The sequence below is a fragment of the Camarhynchus parvulus genome, chromosome 1 (genome assembly GCF_901933205.1).
Source record: "Camarhynchus parvulus chromosome 1, STF_HiC, whole genome shotgun sequence".
In the NCBI taxonomy this organism is placed as follows: domain Eukaryota; kingdom Metazoa; phylum Chordata; class Aves; order Passeriformes; family Thraupidae; genus Camarhynchus; species Camarhynchus parvulus.
In genome coordinates this window covers 105,048,903-105,072,804 of record NC_044571.1, presented here as the reverse complement: position 1 = coordinate 105,072,804, position 23,902 = coordinate 105,048,903, and the positions used below count along the sequence as shown (strand labels likewise).

Here is a 23,902-nt window from a genome sequence, read left to right as displayed (position 1 = left end):
GGGGTTTTACATAGGGGCAGCAGGTTGTCTTGAGAAATGCTTTAACACCAGCCTTCTGTGATATTCATTAATCTTTATCAAAAGGCATCAATTCATGCCAGTATTCTTCACATTAGAAAATAATAAAACCAAAAGGATTAAAAAGAAAATATTGTTGAAACGCTAATTAACACACAGAAATTCATATAATTGTGATAAAGACAAGTGGTCACCATGGTTAAGATTCAATTACCTAAAAAGATCTTTTTGGTGTCCCCCTTGAAGGTGTAAGGCTGCAAACCTGATTTTCATTTAAAATGCAAATTCAGGCCTTATGGCTCTCTCACAGGTCTGTGTGGATGTGTTGGAGACACTTGGATGTCTCAGTGGCCCAAAGGCAAGGTGAGGAAGCCCAAGACCTGCCCAGTGGCAATGGTATCATGCCATGTGAGCCTGAGGAGGGACCAAATGTGGCCAGCACAGAGCAGGGCCAGCCAGGACATGACCCACAGAGGTCACTTGTGAAATCCTGTAACTTCTCCAAGAGGTGAGGACTTGTGTCCCATCTTACCCAACTCAACATTAAGCAACTTGAGTATTTACGTTGCTTCCCTGGGACGAGTTTTGAAACATGCTACAAGAAGCCAAGATTCCTGTTCTGTGCAACATGGGGCTGTCTGCTCCCCTGCCCTGATTGTGAGCAGCACATCCAGCAAAGGCACTCCCCTTGGGGAAAGTTTACACAGTTCTGTACAAAAATGGCCATTTAAAAGTAAAAATCAGATTATTGTTAAGAAGTGCCTTATTTTGGAAGAGGAGAGTGGTCAAAACTGAATTGGAATGGGCTTTGTTTCCCTCTCTTTAAAACTTTGAAAATTTTAAAGAGAGGGGAACAAAGCCCATCCCCAGAGTCTTTCATGGTCATTTCTTGTTTAATCGATAATATAATTAGGTATTAATTATAATTCTTCCCTGCCATTAAAACACAGTGTAATGAAGGGGAAGAAAAAAACTCATACCAAACCAACCAGTGCAATGCTTAAAAAAAAATAAAAATGTGGGGGAAAATAGTATCAAAATCACTTCAAATCCATGGAAAAAGCCACTAATTTTAACTGTTAATGAGTCATGGTCTGAAATTGCAAGCACAGTCTACAAAAGCCAATGCTGGGTGAAACCAGAAGACGTCCTTGCTGAAAAAGTGTCTGCAGTAATCTCTTAGGACACAGAAGGCACTAAAGGAGGTCTGTCCCCAAACAATGAGAAGGTGGGTCTGTAAATTATGAAACAACTGTTGTTGAGAGCAGAGAAACACTAAAAGGCTTTTCTAATCTCTTTGGTAAATTTTCAGCACTGATAAACTGAGGCAGAAATGGAGGCTGAAGTACTCAGGTTGAGCAGTAGCTGTTGCACTGCAGCCTTGCAATACTCTACAATACTTTTACAATACAATGCACAGAGGTCATTTTGGACTCAATCCAGGCAGGGACTGAAAATAAATTTCCAGCATTGGACACATCCTTATGCATCTTGCAAAACTCTCACTTCCTTTCTTGCAATTCCAGATTGTGGAAAGTGTCCAGTGTAGCACATAGTCAATTTGCTCAGAGTATTTCTTCTAGGCTAATATTCTAATGATTCCCAGAGAAATTAAGATGACAAGCACTGATTGCCAAGTACCCTCTTCTCCTGTGGTTATGGTGATGCAAAAGCAAATTTATTAAAATAAGGAACAAATTTAATAGCTTTTCTAATTCTTCACTGATTCTCACACGCCTTTCTGGGACATCATAGATGAAATGGACAGAGGGGATTTTGGGTGCCCATCTGCTAAAAGACTGATGCAGAGCATACAACCACAGGCAAAGTCCAGCACCAGAATTCTTTAGCACAGCTATAGCAGCTTCACAATGATTATTCCTTGAATTGGCTCTTTACTATTATAAAGTGAATAAATGCAGACAGATTCCTGAGTTTATAGCACCGAGGTACTTGCAAGCACATAAGAAAATCCTGAAGCTAGGGTTTAAGAGGAAACCCTCTCATTAAAAGTTAAGAATTCGTGTTATTATTATTAATTGGTGACAAAAATGAGACACCTTACCTTTGGCTTTTGGCTTTTCTCCTTCTCAGAGGCATTAGATGGTTTTCTCTTCAGCATGTTTAACTCAGTTAATCCACTGGACGTGCAACTGCTATGAATTTGTGACCAAAGTGAGTGCAAGGGAGGGCACTCCGGACGTGTGCAGGGGTTATGCAGTTCCTGATTCTACCAGGATGTGACTTCACTGGGCTGCCTTGAGGCATGGGGCAGCACACTGAATCCTTCCTTTGGGGAGGGGGTGAGGAAGGAAGGGAGGAAGTGACGGGGACGAGAAAGAGAGAGGTGCACCAAGGACATGAGTTGAAAATTAGGGCAGGGGTCGAAGTAGAAATGCTTTAAAACTTATCTGCTGCTGTGTTGCCATCAGTCCTTAGTAAGGTTTTGGATAACCTCACGAAAATCATTCTCTTTTCCTCTCTCAATTTTTCTCTTTCTAGCCTTGTGGCACTAAGTGCACCTTTATTTCCACCGGTGCTGGGACTTGTGTGTGAAGAAGGTGTGCTGATATTCAGAGGGCCAAGAACAATAATATCAACTATTATTGATACCAGATGTGAGCTACACTGTGGGCGTAATTGGCCTCTAACTCCTCCATTCCTCTCTTGGCTCTCCAGCAATGCAATACAAACAATGAGATTAAAGGTTGTTGTTTGGTAGAGAAGGGAATTATCTAAAGCCTTTTTTTTCTTTTGCGTGGTGGAATAATTTTTTTGCCATTTATCACAGAACTGGAACTCTCTGAAACAGCACTTTTCAGTCCTCCACTTTCCTTGATTCACTGAAAAATCGCTGGGAGTAAAGGCAAGTCTTACAGAAGGCTTTAAACAAAGAGGTTGAGGGAAATGACAGAGATCTTCTACAACCTCTTGAAAACCAGCCCAAAAGCTAAAAGAAAGTGAAGCTATTAAAAGAGCTGAAATTCCTGCTTCATTTTGCTTGAATTTTTTTATCTTAGAGAAAAACAAAAGTCTTGAGCATCCTTAGTAAAACTTATTTGTTGTGAATCATGGGCCACAAACCTTGAAACTATTAAATATTCCCAACATCTTGTTGAGAAGTGGAGGCAAATTCTCAGTTTCAAACCACAAATTTTCAGTCTCCTCACAGAGCTTCAATTAAATCTTAAGTAAGATTCTATGTAAAAGAAATATCTTAGTAAAGTTGTAAGAAAAAGGTTTAGGAGTAACTGTCAAAAAAAATGGTAACTTTTTTCAAAATTTTGTTATTTTTTCAAAATTATTTTTTTCTAAGCAGCCTTAACTCATAATTTTGGCATAAATAAAAGCTCTTTTTAAAATACTCTTGTTTCTCTTCTATCATACGAATATTCCAAGGAGGGATAAGACATGCTCATGAGATGAGCATTTTGAGCATTCCCATTTTGGCTTACTATTTGGACTTCTCCTTAAATGTTTAAAAGAAGTTTTGGAGGGTTTTTTGGGTTCTAATGGATGGGCAGCTGGATGGACTGAGACTGACTGATGAAGGAATAATTGTTATACACTAATGGTGTTATGAGGTTTTCCTTTCCAGGCTTTCTAAGATGGGAGTTTGGTAAGAAGGGGAGGAGGAACTGAGGTTGAGGTAGTGACATTTTGTCAAATACAGGCCCAAAAATCTCTGGGTTAGTGGGCTGCAGTGGGCTATGTTTTGAACCTCAGCCCATGAAGCTTCACTTCACATTTTAATCAGAACAATACTAATTTAAACCAAAGTTGAATGTGAGGGTTTTGTTATTGAGAATAACATATCCATTAGAGTTCCTAATTATTGAGATTATTACTAATAAATTAATTATAATAATGGAGAACTCAGAGATATTTTTTCCCTATATTTGAAAAGACCACCTGAAACATCAGTTTAAGTTTCTAAGCAGAAGGAGGTTTTACCATGGATATTTAATCAGCCTCAGTAATTCAGTAGGGCCATAAGTTGTTATAAAAGCTGCATGTATGTTTAATAGTAATTAAACTTGATTATTATCTCCATAGATTTACATTGCAGTATATTGGTTTTCTTTTTAATCTGATCCAAACGTGAGGATTAAATCAGACTCTCCTGATCATTAGACTGTGATTTCCTGTCTCAGGCCACTGTTAAAATCTTCATGATTAATAAAATGGGAACTCAGCTGAAGAGTAATATATGAGCTTCCTTTCTGTAGAATATTTATTGTTAAACAGGAAGAAAGAGGCTATTTCAAGAGATATAGTACCCACCCATATCTATTTCCTTTCCTCATCCACATATCAGAAAAATTATAGCAGCTTGAAGGCTGACCTGATTATGTTCTTGCCCTTGGAAGACTGACCCACCAGTTTTAAAAAGTAACAAAGTGAAGAAAATCAAACATATATAACATTAAGTTCATTTAAATTAGTTAACCATTAGGTTTCAAAAGGAGCCCTTTTGAATTAAAAATTAATAATAAGCTTTGTGCTTATATCCTCTGTATTTGAAGCTAATTTTTCAAAGGGGAATGAGTACCCGTGTAATATTTAAAGAAAAATTCTTATACTTAGTATTCTGTTTGACATGGCTGCCTGTAACTTATTCCATTTCCTTGCTGGATTTTGAATCTGATCCAAATCCCAGTGAAATCAATAGGGGTTTTTCAGGTAATTTTTATGGGGCTTGGACTGACTCCTCTATCCTGAAACAACCAGGCAATGTCACTCTTTTATCTGGAAAGTCTTACAGGCAGAAAGGCTATCCACTTAAAAATAATTAAGATGACCTCATGAGAATGATTCTCACTGTCATTATATTTATAAAAGGCAACATCCCTTACAGCCTATTATTATCATTACTCACTTTTAATGAATGGACCATGATGAATGGTCCTGGATGTTCAAGTGCTTTATGTGCCTCCCTCCCACATGGTATCATATTCGCTCAGGGGCTCCATCCAGTTACCTTCCCTGAGAGGAGAGATCACTTCCACACTAAACTGCAAGAGTAAACTCATCCTTTCAATACCTGATTATTCTGATAAAACCAGAAAGTAGGGTGTGAAGTAGGTTGAAGTGTTTAACTCTCTGGCCACTTGTCAAAAAGCAAATGAAATGAGACTTTCTCTGTGTTAGCAACTCGTTTCTCATTGTCCATCAGACAAAACTGGCCCAAGTTTAACTGGAGGCTTAAAGATACCTTGGGGCTCTACATTGCTTTCCCTAATACTAAACAAGCCCAGAGTGTCTTAGTCTGTTTATTTTAATTAAAAGAAGACATATTTTGAACAAGAAAGGAATCCTGCCTTCAGCCTGTGATTTTTATGGCTGTGCATCTCCCTGTGCCATCTAACTCACTTAGATATTGCAGAAATCTCAGAATAGCAAGTGAAGCTGAGTGAATAATTTGCAGTGAATAATTTACTCAACAAATTTAATCTTTATTTCCTCAAGGAATGTTCGTGAGCAGAACACAATTTCCTCAAATGTATTAATTATGGGCCAGAATTTAGCTAGATACTTCCCTCTCCCGGTCTGATTTGAGCCAGCCACAGCTACAGTCACTGCTAATCCTCAGCAGAGCTCTCTCCATAAAAGCAAAGACTCTTCAGAAACTAAAAGGAAAAAGTGTGAAAAGTAAAATCAAGCCCTCTCTCCACTGACAAGCCATGAAAGAAGACAGAGGTTGAGGCCTGGGCTGTAACTATTTAAACAACATACTCACTTTAATTTTAATGCCAAAGATCAAGGCTGTGATTTCCCACTGGATTGCGGGGGAATGGAAATGGATGCTTAAAGTCCCATCTTTAAGACACCCACATGCTCTGAAAATTCTTCATCCAGAACTTAGTATTTAAAATTGGTCCAAAATATTTAGGGACTTCACACAACCAGGTGCATGATTTCCTATTGAATAGGCTCCATGTGCTTTTTTCATCAGGAATAGAAAATGTAGAAGCTACAGAACCTCAGAGTCTTAGAGAGACAGGACATGGTTAAAGAATATTTTAAACTTACAGTTTTGATTTGTAGCTGTGTTGACCCTTTATCAAGAAGACTCCTACCCCATACAAAGTATAATACTTATGAAACCTGGCCATGCTGCCAAGGCAATAACTACCACCTAAATTCAAAAACTTAATTTTTGCTTCAAAACTAAAAATTTTTGCTTCAAAAACTTAATTATTGGTAAATCATTTACATTGGGTGGATTTTTAATAATATACATAAAATGAAAAGGCATAAGACACCACAAAGAGTGGGAGTCAAAGCTTTTTTGAGCAACCACCAGGGTGCAAAACAGCAGGAATATTCTCATTGTGACAGATCATAGGAAATGGGATTTTGGCCTCTCAGACTATTGGGCCTCCTTCTCTTCCTGAAAAAAATGTTACTGTGATTCTTCCTTTTATGCTAACCCTTTGCCTTTAAGGTCAATGGAGTCATGAAGAATTATGGCAGGGACAGGCTATAGAACACCACTACCAGAGTTTAAAGAGGTGTCTGGTCCTAAAGAGTGGTTGATGCTCTGTGAGGAAGAAAAAGAGTCTCATTGCCAGGCCCTCAGACTGTGTCCTTGGCACGTTCCCAACACCACCTGGCCTAAAGGGAAATTGAAGTACCAGGAACTTATCTCAAGCTTTGATCCCAACACATTCCCTTGCATTAGCAGTAGATGAACAGATCAGTCATTCCTACACTATGTCAGGTTAGCCCTAACACTAATAAAAATCTATACTACTGTGACATAAGGATTCTCAAGGAGATTGGCTTTCACCTATTGAACAAATCCCTTTCTTATTAGCTTGAAGAGCAAGACCCAAAGTTGTGTCTATATCTTCTACGTGTTCATATTGAGTAAACCAAAGTCAGCAATGTTGATGTGTGGTAAAGCAGAAGCCACAGGCTTATCCAGCATCTGTGCAAAGTCTGCTGCAGAAATGTGCGTCACTGGTGGTTTTCCTGTACAATTCCTGCGCTCTGCAAGCAGAGTGCACTTTCCAGTTTGTGATGAACAGCAGAAAGCAACGGGCAGGATGCTGCTGCTGTCAGTTCAGACGTGCAGGGGAGCAGCCACACTGTTTCAGAGTGAATGTTAAAATCAATGCTAAAAGACACTGCAGTGTTCATACCTAGAACATCTCAGTGGATTCTGTTGGTGAATGCTGTGATTACTAATCAGCTACAAGGGCATTTTATCCCATGGAATTTGCAGGTTTGGATGACTTGCTTTATAGTCATCCAGCTGAAGCTCAGGCTCCCAGAAATGCATTTACACATAAATAGTGACGGTTGTCTTGTACATCTGTTTAAAAAGCTCAGATATGAGACTTTCAATAAAGGAAACTGATATAAAAATAAATTTAGGCTCTCTGTTTTAATCTCATACACAAAACATGACATGCTTCATTTGGTATTTAGAAGACCAGCTTAACACAGGAGCACTGACAGTGCAGCAGGGGATTTTTTCAAGGTATGTACATGACGTCTGCCAGCCTATCTCTGATTAGAATCAAGATCAACAGAAGTAAATTCTGATTAACTCTAATGCCAGCCTGCTGTCAGAACACTCTGCAGTTGAAACCATCTTTTCCCAGTAAACATCTCCTGCTGAATTTCTTCACTGGTGTCAGAGTGTCACATTGCTGTGCCATCACAGTATAAGGACTGCTATGCAAAGGCTAACAGGAAGAGGAATAACACAGCACACTGCACATCCATTCCAGGGCTTGGATTTCATACTGATTCTAGAGGAAAGTGTTGTTCTCCCCTTCTCCTCTAACATGGTTTAAAGTGAGTGAAAATCCTAATTTGGAAGTGATAAAGAGGGACAAGAGAGTTTTATTTGTAATTGGTTTTAAAAATCTATTTCTACCTATTTAAATGATGTGATACCTGACTGATAGCCAGCAGAGATACAAAAAGTTTTCATCATTGAGAAAAGGTGATAATCTGCAATCTTCATCATCCCTTCCCTCCTTTCCTATCAATGCTCTCTGCCAGAGCTGTGGGCTTACTGTAGCAAAACTTATTTCAGGTGCTAACATTGATGGCAATACCTTCAAAATCTGGCAGGAATGGGTCAGAATAGCTCCATCAGCAGACCTGCCAAATCACACACACTGGGAATGAGACCTGAGAGGCTGATTTTCTCTTACTTCCAGGTGTGAACCTCAGTGTAGGGCAGCCTGGCTCGTGCTCTGGGCTGGTCTGGCAGGTGTAGGAGGTTACCTGCATCCCTCAGCTGCTTGATCCAGAGCAGGAGTGAGGGAGGGTGGGAAAGCTACAGCCATGCTGAGCTCCCTGACAAATGAGAGGAGATGCTATTCCTGCTGGATTTTAGCGCTGAGGACTGGCAAGGTGGTGGCTGCACCCTCTGTTGGTCATGGCCACCGCTCCTCTTGCCCCTCTCAGGATTTTATGGGATGGTTCAGGCTGTGGCTGCATGGTCACAACTGAGTAAGCTGCCCCAGGTCAGCTGAGCCTCTCTAGCAGGGTGGGGACTTGCTCTTACCCCATCAATCAGATGAAGTGAAGCACAGTCACATAAATTTATTTCATTAAGGGTTTTAGATAACATGCTTTATCTCAGGCTGTAGGCTAAAGGCACTCACAGGGACAGTCACAGTGCTCACTATGTTTAAGGTAATTACTTAAGTGTCAGTAACTTGTCTTTGGGGAGACAAGGGAATGGAAATGGAAAGCAGCCTCCAAAGCTGTGCTTTGTAGAAAGAGAGTAACGCTTTACCTCTTCACAAACTTCTCCCTTCCATATTCCTCCCACCAATCCTTACCTTTTTCCATTCTATTATCCAACTCCTTCCCCTCTCACTTCCCACAGCTTTTGTCTCACTTTGCATACCTCTTCTCTAGAGAACCTTTTTTTTAACCATCTATTCTCATTTATATGATATTTTTTCTTCTATCACAGGTATTATTTTGTGTGGTTTCTGTTTCCTTTGCCTTACTGCTGCTACAGAAAGCAGAAGCTGATGAAAAGGCAGCAAAACCTTTCCTGCAAACAACTCCGTAATCTGCTAAATGGTTTACTGAGCTACAGACAAACTGGAGAGGATCCTTATTCCAGGAGGAAACTGAAACCTGGATTTAGGCCTTCTAGTTTACAAGTATTTGGGGTTTTTTTTAATATATGTAGAAACTGGTGGAGAGAAACATTGATATTATGCTCCTCTGGTTTGTGAGGAGAAAGTTCACAAGAACCTTTGAAATATCTTTGGGCTCAAACACCCCTAGAGGTAAAAGAATAATACCTAAATCCCTAAAAATCAGTACCTTTATATACAATACACACCCAAACTCATTAGAGGAAGAAAACAAACTTTTGAAGCCAAGGGATAGCAGAATTATTGCTATCTGTGATACCTGATTCTCACCTCTACACATGTGTGTTTCATGGTGCAGTTTTAATAAGACAGCTGTAACATTTACCACATTTTCTCTACTGAATGTCTGTCTAATTTAGTGCAAACTATGAATCTGAATGACAGTGTCAGGCCCTGCAAATAAAGTGTTTGAACTGCTGCCCTTCTGGGGCACAGGCTGGAATATGTATCCTCACTCATGCACAACCAACTGATGTGTACAGGAACACACCATCCCCATTTTGCAAATGAAGCCTGAGGCAGACAAATGAAGAGATTTGTCTAATTTCACACAAGAGGTCTGTAGTAGTGCAGGGAGTTGAATCTGCATTATCTACATCCTTAATCACTGGATCATGATTCATGGGTTTAAATAACCTCTGCTGCTATAAGGAAGTGGAGTAAGAATTTATTTTGGCCTTCTAGTTCAGGGGAGCACTAAGAAATTGTGTTAAAAGTTATTTACTTTGCAATTGATCATTGACTGTGTGTAATTCTCAGGGTGTGACCCTGTGGTTAGGTGTGCAGAAAATTTGAGCAAATATAAATGCAGGCAAAGTTTGGGGAGTTTGATTTCAGTCTTTCAGACTGGAAAATCTGAATACTATCCTGCTATATTTCTTAGGGAAATTATGTTGAAGTATAAATGTGAAAAAGGAAATCTAGGTATTAAAACACTTACACAATCTAGAACTAAATATAGAAACCCTCAAGATAGCTGCAAAAGTTTCTGTCTCATGATCTTAAACTATCTGAACTCCTGATTTTCCTACTTCCCACACACTGTTTGTCATCATTTCTTGTGCTATGCTATCAAAGGTAAGTTGTAAGTAGAAGTGAACAAGAAGTTTCACGTCATTTAACCTAATTAATTTGGTTCTTCTGCAAAAATTATTCAGCCAGTTTTTTTCAAACGGATTGGAGTGTAAGCACTTCCAGCAAGAATTATGTTATGCTCAAGTTTCCAATTTGCTTTCCTTATGTATTAGGGAAGGTGAACTTCTGCAATCAATTAACTGTCTACAGAAAAACGGTCCAGAAATTTCATTACCAGAGGTGAATTCCTTTCAAAATAAAAGTGAATACTCAGATATAAATCACTGTCCATTTTTTTCTGGAAAGCCCTGATCTTTGTCTTTCAATGATCTGTCCATATATCTGAGAATACTTAAATAGCAGAATTACAGGTGTGCCCACTCTGTGTTCATTGTTTCATTTCCAGTCCTCTTATTCAGGCCCTAATTTTGCTCATTTCGCCCACAAGTATTTTTTCCAAGCTGGATGAACACACAGTTTTCACATTAAATTTTCAGTTTCTAAAAACAAGTTTGGAATTATGCAAGACATGCCCTGCTTTTGGAGAATGTCACAACAGAAGGACTTCTTTTAAATGGGTTTGAAACACATTCATTATAATAATGCTGCAGCCCTGGAAACCTTAGTACCTTTCTGGCACGGAAAATCTTCACTCTTCCATTTGTGCCACTGCTGAGCACTGATATCATGTGACTTTCCCTTCACTTCTGTGTGAGGGAGATGTAAACAGAACTAATTTCTTATGATTTATGAAAGGCTTATTTCACAAATAGGCTTTAGGGAGCACTTCAAACTATACAAAAGTGACTTACCAAAGAGCATAACAAGTTTAATCTGAACTCACAAAAGAAGCAAGGAAACATAACCAGGTTCTGAGCCATCTCAGAACTTCCAGAAAGATGATGTCCCCCAAAAGAAGAGCCATTTGAGTCAGCTAGAGGAGAAGACAAGGAATGTCAGGCATTGTGGGTGCACTGCTAGCCACCACTTAGCTTTTCTTGTAACTTAAGGTCAGTGAGGATCCTTGAGTCATCTTCAGCCATGGCTTCCTTACCAAAGCCTCAAGATCCTCACCTAATTAGCACTTTAATTTAGTTTCATTAGGGATTCTGAGGAAATCTGAAGCTAACTTTGCTCATTTTCCTGCATCAGGATGAGCACACAGAGAGTGCACTGAGCTACTGCAAGCACGGTGAAGATTAAACATTTTGGCTACAAATGGGAAGCTTATCACCAACTCAATAAGCACGAGGTCTAGAAAATATTTATGTTTCAAAAGTGAATCTACACAGAAGTAAAGCAGCATTACTTGTGTGAGGAGATAAACTGCACTGTAAAAATTGTAGAAGTTGCCTGATGGTCTCATTGGTCAAGGTACCCCTGTCAGCACCAGGAGCTAATGCACTAGCACAACACAGCATGAAAACACAGCCTGGAGTAGCTGATTCATTCAGCAGGAGCACTGATCAAGCAGAGTAATGTGTATTTTTCTTTTTCTTTTTTTTTCTTTGTATGGTGTATGGGAAGAAATGATAGACTTGAAAACATTTTTTTTTTTCATAAAAAACAACAAGAAGAATGTCCTTTATACTGGACTGATAGCAGATCCACATAAGGATGAAATTGTCACAGAAAAGCAGCAGACAGGCAATGCAATCTATTTCCTTCAGCATGCAAAAGTGCATCATTTTGGCAATTCTAAAGTAGGCTAGCAGGAAGTCATCCTTTTACTAGACAGTTTGTTACCAACAACTCCACTTAGCTTAATTGTATTTTGACTCTTAATCATGTTTCATGAAGCAGGTAGCACTCTCTCTGTTGAGAAGTCATGTGCCATTTACAAAGAATAAGTCTAGGAAATGCACAGTTTTCCCTGCAATTTCAATGATCACTTTGCCTTTCATACTACATTCATGACAGTAATCCAAAATCTTTCATTTCTCTCTCTAGCTGTAGCTCTGCAGGACCTAGCAGCTATGTCAGAAGCAAACCCATGAAATCTGCTGAGGTGAATAGCAATGTTTTTCTGCAGTTATCTGCAACGATATTAACACTGTTGTGGTACTCTAAAATACCTTTTAGTGCAAATAAATTCACTTCATTATCATTCTACCTCATATATACTAGTGAGTACTAGCAATCCAACTTCACAAAACAGCCCAGAAGTTTGTGGCAGAAAAATTTTGGGATGCTTTTTGGTAGAGTTAGGTATACATGCCTTTAAGATTAATGGAAAGTATGATATCATTCCCTATATAGCTATGAAAATTCTAGTCAGGTATTAAAAATAAAAAATAGGGCAAGAGTTACCATAGTGAAGAATAACAGCATCCGATTTTTCACATTTTTTAAAACCTGCTTTAAGATTGCATGGTCAAAGTCATCACAGATGAGGACACCAAATTTTTCACATTACTATGCAAGAAATAGCAAAAATCACTGTAGGAAGTGGAATGGTGCTGACAGATATTTGCTATCAGCATAGTGCAATGGTGCATCTTTAGAGAGGCTGGACACCCTCACAGCTTCCTGTCTTCCCAGAACAAAGCTTGTGAGAAGCCTTGCACTTTAAGAGGTAATTTTCTCTCACTTTTTGTATTTAACTGAAGCAGGCCCTGTACAACTTGTTGCTGTAACTGTTTCTTGAATAAAGGTTCTTGCGAAAGTAGAAAAAGTAAAACTCCACAGACTCCAAAGCATCAAGAGTGGTCTTAAGTTCACTAGTATTTGTGTCTTTTTTTTTCTGAGTCCATATTTTTCTTCATATTTCCAGGAAAAGTAAACACTTAAAATTTAGTTGTGGCTCTTGTCTTTTCATCAGTTTAAAAAACAAAGCCATTCAAATGTCACCAGCACTTTACTACAACAGATTTGCATAAATCACAATCCCTACCCCCTCACAAATCTTAAAATTCAAAATAAGTTTTCGCAAGGTTCTGGAACAGGGTTTGAATGGAGAGAAGAGGAGTGCCTTTGTAGCACTGTTCCTTTTTGTCTGTCAGTTCCTTTATATCTCATGTCTGCACTCTGGAGAGCATGGGGGTGTTTCTAGCTGTCTCTTCACCTTGCAAGAGAGGTGCTGAATGCAGAGGGAGAAGGGCTGAGCTGGTGGAACAGTGGGGAGAGCACCGAAATTAGCCAGAATGTTATAAAAAGCAACAGGAAACCTGTTGAGGGCCTTATAAATGAAGATATGACAAGATGAAAGAGAAGCAGCTGGGGACAGTTTCATATCTTAGGAAACAAATCCTGTTTTCATGTCTTAGCCACAGCTTGTCACCTGAACGTGCATATCATGGTCTTGATTGGTTTTGTTTACTGCCTCTTTCCAGCTGCCCTCTATCTCTTCTCTGGGCAAAGACTTTGGGCCTCAGCTTGGCTACAGCTGAGCAGGACCCTCTAACACCCATAGAAAATAGATTTATACTTGGTGAGGATCTGGCTTCCTACCTTGTCACTGAAATAGGAATAAGAGCCATAGATTTTAAAAGGACCACTTATTACTGACAGTAAAGCAGCCAGAGTGACCAGAGCAGCTGAAAATTGGTGTCTCAGAAAAGCAATCTGGGGACTTCCAGGCATTCTTTTTAGTGCTATATTTGTGCCAAATGAGGATTCAAAATGCAATTGAGAAAGCTCTTCTAAGGCATGTTCAGGTGTCTCTCAACAGAAAGACATTAGCTGAAGAAAGGAAAAACTGCAGAAAACAGTCAAATTGCTTAAGAAAATTGAGCAGTCAGAAAGTCCATTAAAGCCTACAGCATTCTGGTGTGCAGCAGAAACTGCTGGCTGAAATGGAGCAGAAATCTTCCCACAGCAATTCTCTGGGCAGTGCAAATAGAAATTTGAGCTTTGGAACACATTTTACTGGAGAAGAGCACTGTGCCCTGTCTGTTCATTACCAGCTGTCTGTACCCTTCCTCCCCACTCCACCAGTCCAGGGAGCAGAGATCAGTTCCTGGTATCACAGACACCCCACACCTGCATCAACCTCCAGGCAATATGCAGCACGTTTTTGAGAACCAAAATGATCAGAGGAGGGGCAGAGGGCAGGGTAAGAGCAACCACAGCAAGGAAGCAAGGCTGTGATGGGGCAACCAGCAGCCAGAACCTATGCACAATGTGTCAGGAAAGGTTGGAGTAAGGAAATGTACAAAACCAGGGTTGACAATTAGAGTGTCAAAGTAGCCATGTCTCCTAGGGGTCAAAGGGAGATGCTGAGACATGGCTTGTCTGACTAGGAAGCAGCCAGAGCAGGAGGAAAGGAAAAAGCCACAAGGTCACTGAAACGGCAGAGAACCATGGCCAGTAACAGCAGGGCAAACATAATCCTGATAAGATCACAACACTTTCCTGAGAGGAACTTGGAGAGAATGAACACAGGAATTGGCATAAAAACTTTTGCAGTTTCCCCAAACTTATTGTTCATTCCACCACAATGCAACGCATTCATATCAGATAGAAACCAATCTTTCAAAGATTTCTAATCTCCTCTTAACGTGAAAATGGGAGAGAAAATGTATCTTCCTTTGCAGTACCTTTAGATTTTTTTTTCTTTCTCCTCATCAAAATGCCAGGTCTTCTTAGTCTTGGGGAATGTCCCTCATACTTCATTCTCACTGAATGCCAAACACAGGTTGCACCAAAAAAAATATTCTTATGGTATCAATGACTAAATCCTTATTCTGTAAAACTTAACCATGCTGCTAAGAGGTGTGAAGAAGAGAAACCCACTTCCAGTAACTCTCTGCTGATTTGCCTCCAACAGAGGATGTTGTCTCCTCTCCTTTTCCTGTAAAGCAGGCCTGTGTGATTCTACAAATGCATCTTCCATATTTCACAGATATTGGGAGAGTGGATGGGTCAGCCAGTGATGTAGAAAAGGACTCATCTGCTTTTCTTCTCTTTGTCCCACGCTGTCCAGGATAGTCTGAGAACCCTTTTGTGAAGAGGACCTCACTGTGACCTCACTGTGCCTTTCAGGTCCATTCAAGCCTAGCAAGCTCCTGTAGTTTACAGCCTTCTGACTGTAGATTTTTCCTGCCTCATGAGGTTGCAAAAGCCTTATGCAATTGCACAGATTGAGAAAAAGCAACAGAAGGCTGAAAGAGCTTCTATAAAAGTCATATGGACATGGCACTTCTAAGCATACTACTTTGTTGGGGTACTGAGTATCTTAGCATACAAATGACAGAAGGGCAGCTTTTAGTAAACACAAAAAAAAAAGAGAAAAAACAAGTCTGAGACAGACAGCTTAACTGCTTTCTGCAGGGCTAAGCCTGAGGAATAAAAAGAAGTATAAAAATCCAATAACCTTTCCCATTAGGGTCAAGTGGTTGTTAAAGTGGTGTCTGGACAATTTTTTATTCTATCCTCTGCCTGCTTTTCAGCTGATTCATATCACAAACATCAGCCAAATATCCCAAATATACTTTGTGATAATAGAAAAATATGCAGCATAGTAGTTACTTAATCCAAGCATGCAAGAATATTTTTCTTATTTTCCCCCTCAAGTACACTGTATTTTTAAAAATATACTCTTCCACTTTCTAGGGAAGAAGTATTTATAAATTACATGTCTCTGGAAAGAATACCAGTAACAATAATTTCACATGGCAAGCTTGACGCACCAAAAAAAGCAATGCTTTATGTTGCCCCTAGCAAAATTTTGGCCAACCACTAATTATATTTTAAAAAGCTGAATGATAAAAAAAAAAAAATATATATATATATAAAAGATCTGTGGTTAAGTTAACTCTGCACAAAGAATCTAATGGTGGCACCATGGCAGGATGGGTGAAATGTGGGTGGTCTGCAATATCCCTGTGCCAGAGGCTGTCCAGCTAATGCAGGTGGTTACTGAGGGTTCAACTGGGGAGGCTGGAAGAAAAGTGGCTGGAGGAGCCTGTTGGAACTGAAAATGGATATGGTTTTTGGAGTCTATTCTCACAGTCCTTGCTAGAATGACCTCTGTCAGCATTTTTACTGGTTTAGGTGACAAAAACTGGCAATATAAAGCACCACAAGGGAGGCTGTGTAAAGTGCTGAGGCAGAAGAAGGGAAGAAGGAATCAAGGGAAGAAAGGTGTCAAGGGAAAAAATTGGAGGAAGGGAGTTAGGATAATTCATATTTTGTCTCTCTAAACAGCAATCTGTCATGGAGAGATCCATGTCTTTCCTTGTGATTACAGGAAAGCACTACTTAATTCACTATCTGCCATTCAAGCTTTAATAAAGGCCAGGCCTGATCAGCTTTGTGTGCATTGCTGAGATATGTCTGGATAATATTTGTCTGATCTAGATATTTGTCTGTCCCCCAAGCCAGATCAGCAGCAGTTTGCTGATGGAATAGCAGAATCTTGGATCTTTGTCTTACATCTACCAGTTTAGTCTCAATTTGGGACATACAAAAAGCATTTTGATAGCTCATCTCCAGCTATCTCCTCCACAACTTGCTGCAGCAGACACAACAGAGGAGTTACCAAGTCAAGAAAATGAAACCATACCTTCTTTCTCACAGAATAGGGAAGAGTATTATGGAATATATTGCTTTTACTCTAATAAGTAAATCAACATCAGAAAGAACATCTGCACCACTCCCTCTGTCTGATCCTCTCATAGCAAAACCACCAGTGTCCGCTTTTTGATCCTTAAACAGCAAACGGAAAATCCAGCCTTTGTAATCTTCAGCTGAGCCAGTTGGTAGAATGCAGATGCAAAGAATGAGATGTCTTGCCATTGGCTGTAACCTAAATCTAAAGGCACTAAGCCCACAGAGATACATTAAAGTCAGAGAGCCCGTCAGGAAGGCAGATGGCAAAATAAACAATTCAGGAAAAGAAGGCACTAAACCCCTTGCTGGCACTTAATAGTAACATGGGTAGAACAAATCTCACCAGGGTAGGGAACATTAACGTTCATTCTGTTTGTGACAAAATGAAATAAAATTATTTGAATTGACACTTATGTTGTTATGAATCTGACCAACACCTCTATTACTGTTTTTACCTAGGACTTGAGCCTTCGCTTGGGATGCTGACAGCTACTTGCATAAAGGAGCCAGGCAGATGATGGAGGCCAGCATCCCTGACACAATTCACTTTGTGCAGAGGCTCCTGTTCCCTGGCATGCAGGGGGACTCCTCTGGCAGACCACAGCCTTTGTTCACAGCTCCCAGCCCATTTCTGTCAACTCTCTGTCCCGCAGGTCTGGCTGCAGGTGCTCTCCCTGGGAGTGTGCAGGGCTTAGGCCGACCAGGGTGTCTCTGATGCATCTCCCTCAGCTTTTTTTAGGATAGTTTCCTTCCTTGCTTTTTCTAATTATCCATCAAAGCTTCAGACTCTATTTTCTACATCAAATCCCAGGAAAATCTAGAGCTAGATAAATCCCACATTTCAGGTCCTGCCTGGTATGTCAGCTACTGTGCCATTGGAAAGGAGCTGAATTACCTCCTCCATGAATTCAGAAATATGGCTGCTGTACAGACCCCCATCTATTACCTCTCTAATGGCACTCAGATCATGCTGCTCCCAGCAGGACACTCTCTGATCTCAGGCTGTGATTGCTCAGCCCTACATTTGAACACAGCTGGCTCAGGTTTCTGCAGGTGTCTCACCTCCTGTGGTTTGGCTGTACTTTCCTGGGAGATGGTCTTATTCCACAGTGAGAGCCAGCTCTGCCCCTGGAGCACTGTAGAGGGAACAGGCAGAAAGGGAAAAGTGGCTGCTTTTTACTGCTTCCCTGATGTATATGATTGTACCAATCACCCCCCATGTGCTCACCACTATGTGGAGTGCCAGAAGACCTGCTGTGCCTAGTGAGGAGAGGGAGAAAATCCTTGTTGCAGTGTCTATATTTTGTATAGCTCACCAAAAAGAGTTTCTCTTGGTTTTGCTCTTCTAGTTTTGAATATCCCTTTTTTAAAAAGCCTGCAATTAAACCACAAAAACCTCCTCCAGAGATCTGTCCAGGAGGATAATTTCAGAACAAGGTTAAACTCTGCTTCTTTGTTTCTGTCTCTAGAATCTTCTTGCTGCCACACAGGTAATTGCAAAAATAGGCTCCAGCAGCTAAGCTGACCAAGAAGATAGAAACACAGATACCTCTGCAACCTCTAACATTTGCCTAAATAACTCTAGTGTCCTTTACTAGCATTGCAGTGACCTCTAGGAGCCTGCTCCAAGTCCATTGGCTTCATTGTCTCTTACTGACTTAACCCAGACTTCCAGAAAGTTTTCTAAGCCTGGAAGGATGAGTATAGTACAGATGAAAAAACCCAAAAAACATGAGTGTGCTGATGAGAAACAGAATAGCCTAGAGCCTTCCATCTCTAAGCTGCTGATGTCTGCATGGTTAAAATTGAACTACCCAGGGCTATATGAAGCCCTGGTGTTAGCCTGAACAATGCATTCACATCCATTTACCTGAAATCTAAATTTGGTTTATAGCATTTCATAACCACATGGAAGATGACAGTATCTCTTTAATGCTGAATCAGAGCAAAAAGTTTCCAATTTTTATGCATATCAGCACAAAAGAAACCACTTCCACTTACCCAGGAGTACTGTAGATCCATATCTGTTAGGGAATATGCAAGATGTGGCTGATGAGAAGAGCAAGTACAGTTTTCCCATTCCTCTATTTTTGAAATTAAAAAGTCACAAGGACAGAGCTGGTTGTCAGGAAATGGCTTCCAGTCACTCCACAAGTGAAATTCTGTTTCAGAATGAATTGAAATAGTTCCTAAGTTATTAAGTCTGGAAGTGTATGAGCGGCCCAGAGATGCAGAAATAAAATCTGTCCTGGTCTCAGGCTCTTCTTTTCTTCTTGTGTTATCTTTCCATGTCTTCTTTTCCTGAGGCTTTGTCAGCTTCATGCAAGAAGTTAATGCTTCTTCATCCTCTTCAGAGAGATAAGCATCTTCTAAGGTACCTTTAAAAATGCAAATACTTGTTATAGTATGTTGCAATTCATAGAGAAAGTAGCACACTTTTTTTTAACTTAATAGCTGTCTTTCACTCTAGATAATGAAGAAGTCAAGGACTCCATTAAAAAAATTACAACAAAAAAACTCCCACACAAAAAAAACCCCAAACCAAACCAAAAATAAACAAAACTCACATATGCATACAAAAAAAAAAAACCAAAACCCCACAAACAAACAAACCCATAACAAAACCAAAACCAAATAATTATGATAATTAGGGAGATGGAAAGGATTTTTTACTGGGTCAGGCATCAGAGCCAAAAGTGAGATTTATTCTCCATTTGCTATATTCGTCTTGTTCCCTCAAAGGTGTGGAAAATGTTATTATTTCTGCCCATGAAAATTTGCTAACTGAATGTCATATTGCTGATAGTTTCAGACAGCATGAGTTGAGCTGGAAAAGTTCAGGAAGCTTTCTGGACAATTGCTCTCCCACCCCTTGTATGTATGTTGTGTTACAAAAATCCCTATTTCTTCATGTGTTTCAGCCCAAGCAGTGATTTGGCTGGAGCAGTAGTTCAACAGACAGTTTAAACTCATTTTGCTAATGCTGGATTATAAGTAATCATACAAACAAGTGCATTGTACAACCAATGCATGCACTGTTAAAATAACGTTAGCAGAACAAGTTCAGAGGAAGAACTATTGCACAGTCAGACCAGAGATCCATAGGAGACTCCAGAAAATCAGCTGAGGCCAGAATCAGTTCAGAATTCCTGTGTCTTACAGCCCTGGGCACTCAGGTATGATGAGAGTCTGCCTTGCTTATCATACTCAGACCTCCCTGCACTTGCAGACACTACTGACCCATGGATTAGCACTGGAAATTATCTTCCCATTGGTGAATTTTGCCTTTCTGGCCCAAAACATGATACAAAACTAGGAAAGCCAAAGTGTCTCCGGCATGGAGACCCTGCTGTTATACAATTCTATTTACCTAAAATCCCCACTTGAGAGATCTGCTGTTTCAAAACTCCAGCTAGAGTGACAGGAAACAGGTTTTCACACTATGGGGAAGTCAGAGCTGGAGTGGTATCACAGTAACATCTCAGTTGGGGGTTGAAAATTGTGGGTGGTGAATGACAGACCAGGACAGGATTGTTTACAGTTATGTTTAATCCAGTGTCATTTGCCAAATGTTAGGAAGAATGCTGATGTGATGCTGTACTTACTGAGGGGAACCAGAACGTGCTTGATATCCTCCAAACTTTGTGTACTTGTTTTCTTTGTTCGGACCAATTTCTGCAATCTTTTTAATGTTCCCCTGGATTCAGTTTTATTGTCTGGTTCTGTAACCTGCCAAAAAAAACCCCAAACCAAAACAAAAACAACAACAACAAAAAAACCAAACAAAAACAACCAAAACAAAACAAGAAAGACATTAAAATCATTCAAACCCTAAAAATAAAAACTAAGGGTGTTTATCTTAAGAATGACGAACTGTTAGATTCAAACAATTGATCATTGACACAATGCTTTGAAAGTTAGGCCTTTCCTTGCTTTGGACAAATAGGTAAAAAAAGAGAAAAAGGCAACTCACAAGAAACATCAAGCTTAGGCCACTGTTCATATTGCTGTTTCCATATTACTTTTCTTGAGTACCTGAGCATTACTGAATACAAGCAGGACCAAGTGAAATGAACATATATTTTGTTTATTTCACTTGGTCCTGCTTGTATTCAGTACTGGACCAAGTGAAATCATGTACACAGCCCAAAAAATCTGAAATGCTTTATTCTTTCAGGCACTGCTATGATAAAATACTCTTAGTAATGTTAATAATAATAATAAGTTAATATTATAGTTTGTTATTATTATTATTACTATTATTTTTGTTATTGTTTTATTAAAGGTGTCTAGATACACCTTTCAGGGCTACCTTCATGGGTGATATAAATCACACTGATGCTGATGGAGCCTATGCTGACTTCTTTCCTTAAAGACAGGACCCTAGGAGTCCTCCTTCTTTAATCACAATAATGAAAAGTTCCCACAATGGATAGCACTTGGCTTTAGACTCCCTCCTTCTCAGCAGCAAGCTATATTTCATGAAATCTACAGTGTTCTGGAAACTGGGAATCCACCACAGGAGCAGAGCAGGAAGCCAGAGAGTTGACACCATTTCATGTCTCCAGTGTCCCTTCATTACTGTCTTAGTTTTGCAGTCAATTTCACAGCTATCCCTGAAAGCTGCACTATGGTCTCAAAGTGCCACAACCTGAACTTACTACAGATGAAATTAAAACAAAAGACATTTTCCAGAAGTTCAGTTGATGACCTCCAGCTTCTGGTTGGTGTCCAACAGAGAGAATGTGAGCACAGGTAGACCACCCCACAGGACACAGTGTGGACATCAGCTCATCAGCTCATCAGCACCAACTGTTCTGCTGTGCTTTTTCTGTCCTTCACCTGTGTGTAGATTTCTTTCCTCTTCCAAATTCAAGATAGCAGGAATGCTTTTTTACCTCAGCTAACAAGAGAAACTGAGGTGCAATTTTTCAGTCTCTCATTGTGAGATGTCTTTGCAAAATAAATCACAGTGGTTTAAAATGCTAATATTGCTCTCATATTAGATCTCTTGTAGCAATAATAATTTGTTCACTTGTAAGTAACAACACAAAAGCAACATGATGACTTTGATTTATGATCTGGGATTTCCATCATGGAGACATCAAGATAAATGGAAGATAATCTATTCAGATAATTTCATTAATGGCAAACTCTAATCCTCTTTTCCTTAAAAGCACTAATTTCATAGAGTCTATTGTTAGGGAAAAGTCATGAGTGCTTAAATAATAACTGCAGTAACTCTCTCTCACGGAAAAAAAAGCTCATGCAGTATCAGCTGGTGGTGAGACAGCCTTTAAATTTACAGTCTTTTATTTTGGCTTACCTAAGCATTAAAAAATGGATTTTTGTCTGCCTATCCAAACATTCTTTGGTGTAGAAACCAGACAATCAGGTGAACTGTGCTTTGCCCCAATCTATAAGCAAAGCTATCTATAAGGAAAGAATTCCCGCATGAACAAGAACCAAGAATATTATTGATTTCCCTACTTAATGGGCTTTAGTGATGAAAAAATCATGGCACCTCACAAATCAAAATGAGTTGTATAAAAAAATAAATCACAGGCTGCCCTTTAGTTGCAAATAATTTGCATGGAGTGTGCAGAAATACTTAAGCACAAAAAAGATACATTTTAAAAATGCATTCTAAAATGCATTAGAGAAGAAAGACCTAAATTGTGTCTGATAAACTGTTTCCAGTTTCTACAAAGGTATTTTAAATACCTTAGAAATCTTTGCACAGTGACGTGTTATGAGGATTAACCTGGTGACAGCAATACAGCAATTTGGAAGCTAAGTGTAAAACACTGCTGGTCAGATTCCTGCAATCTCAGTCCTGTTGAGCACTCTCTTTCCTGGGTGTAACTGCATTAATTTCAATAAAACTACTTGCACAGCATGTCACTTCTCAGTATAAAGAATTTAGTCATGGCCCAGTCTAATCGCTGTGATTTTTCTTCAACTGCTTTGCCGTTCCCAAAGTGCAATGATTTAATCATGACTACCAATGCACTTAAATTCAGAGTACAGAATAATAGTGAGAAGATAAATATTAGTGTGTGTTTACTGTGTCCACAGTGCTAATTGTTATGGTACCTTGAAAATATTTGGGAAGCTTCATTAATAACATGGCTGCACATAATTAATATTAAAATAGTGTGTGATGATAGACAACTTCTTGCCCTGCTTAAAAGAGTTCTGTAAGACACACCAAATTTGGATAAATTTTCTGTTTAAAAATGTTGATAGAGCCATGGTCAGCCAGTGTATAGAGAAGCACTGTGCAGGCTTTCATGTGCTCCTGCCCATATATATCTGACCTTTAAGTATTCCCATGATGTTGGTCTGGTACTCCAACAAGCTTAAAATGAGTGCAAAGCAGACTGAGCAGCCCAAGATAATAGGCAGATTCTGTCTTGGGAATCACAGCAATAATACAATATTCTCTAAATGATAAAGAAATATAATGATTAATAGCAGAGCAATAATAAGGTATTGTGCAGAAGGCAAAGAGATATCATGATTAATAACATGGATATGGATAAAGATCTTTGAGCTTTTGGAAAAAGAACATATAGCACAGGAAAAACCAGCCTGTTCTTCCCAGCTGCTGGTGAAAGAAACTTACAATTTTCATGGCCACTCACCATTTCACTGTTACCAGGCACACCTGGACTGTGAACTCGAGGTGGGATCCATTGCTCATAGTTTATCACCTAAATAGTAAGAAAAGTAACGTTAAAAAAATTACAACTTATATAAGATGAATAAGCATAATTAGCATCACGTAATTAAATATAGACAGGAGCTCAGCAGTTTTTCAGGCCAGTACTGTGTGGATATGAAAGTAAAAGACTGACGTACACCAGCTGCCACCCATTGAAATTGTGTTGGTATTGAGCTGTCTTGATTTCCTCAGTTGTCTGGGACTTAGTAACATCTTGGAGACATCATACTGAAAGCAGCACCATGGCAGAGCCTTCCATTATAGTGTAGGATCCTTGGATCTCATCCTAGATCTTGGCTTTCCTTGCTCAATGAACAGGAAAGGCAGGGAAGCAGCAATCCCCCAGCTGAGGAGCATCACTGACGCAGCTCTAAAAAGGGTCTTGCTTAGT

At 39.6% G+C, this 23,902-nt stretch overlaps 2 protein-coding genes across 2 annotated transcripts in view; both read right to left on the bottom strand.

Annotated features, from left to right (window-relative positions):
- SAMSN1 (SAM domain, SH3 domain and nuclear localization signals 1) overlaps positions 1 to 2,210 on the bottom strand; it is a 33,192-nt gene extending 30,982 nt beyond the window's left edge. The window contains exon 1 of the mRNA XM_030953155.1: positions 2,084 to 2,210. Within this exon, the coding sequence (XP_030809015.1) occupies positions 2,084 to 2,140 (57 nt within the window). The 5' untranslated portion in view covers positions 2,141 to 2,210. The remainder of the gene's footprint in view (positions 1 to 2,083) is intronic.
- Positions 2,211 to 18,396: 16,186 nt separating this feature from the next.
- LOC115903324 (putative uncharacterized protein ENSP00000383407) overlaps positions 18,397 to 23,902 on the bottom strand; it is a 32,012-nt gene continuing 26,506 nt past the window's right edge. Inside the window, exons 7-9 of the mRNA XM_030947749.1 lie at positions 23,432 to 23,500; positions 20,390 to 20,513; positions 18,397 to 18,473 (exon numbers count right to left, since the gene is read on the bottom strand). Coding sequence (XP_030803609.1) covers positions 18,397 to 18,473; positions 20,390 to 20,513; positions 23,432 to 23,500 — 270 coding nt within the window. The remainder of the gene's footprint in view (positions 18,474 to 20,389; positions 20,514 to 23,431; positions 23,501 to 23,902) is intronic.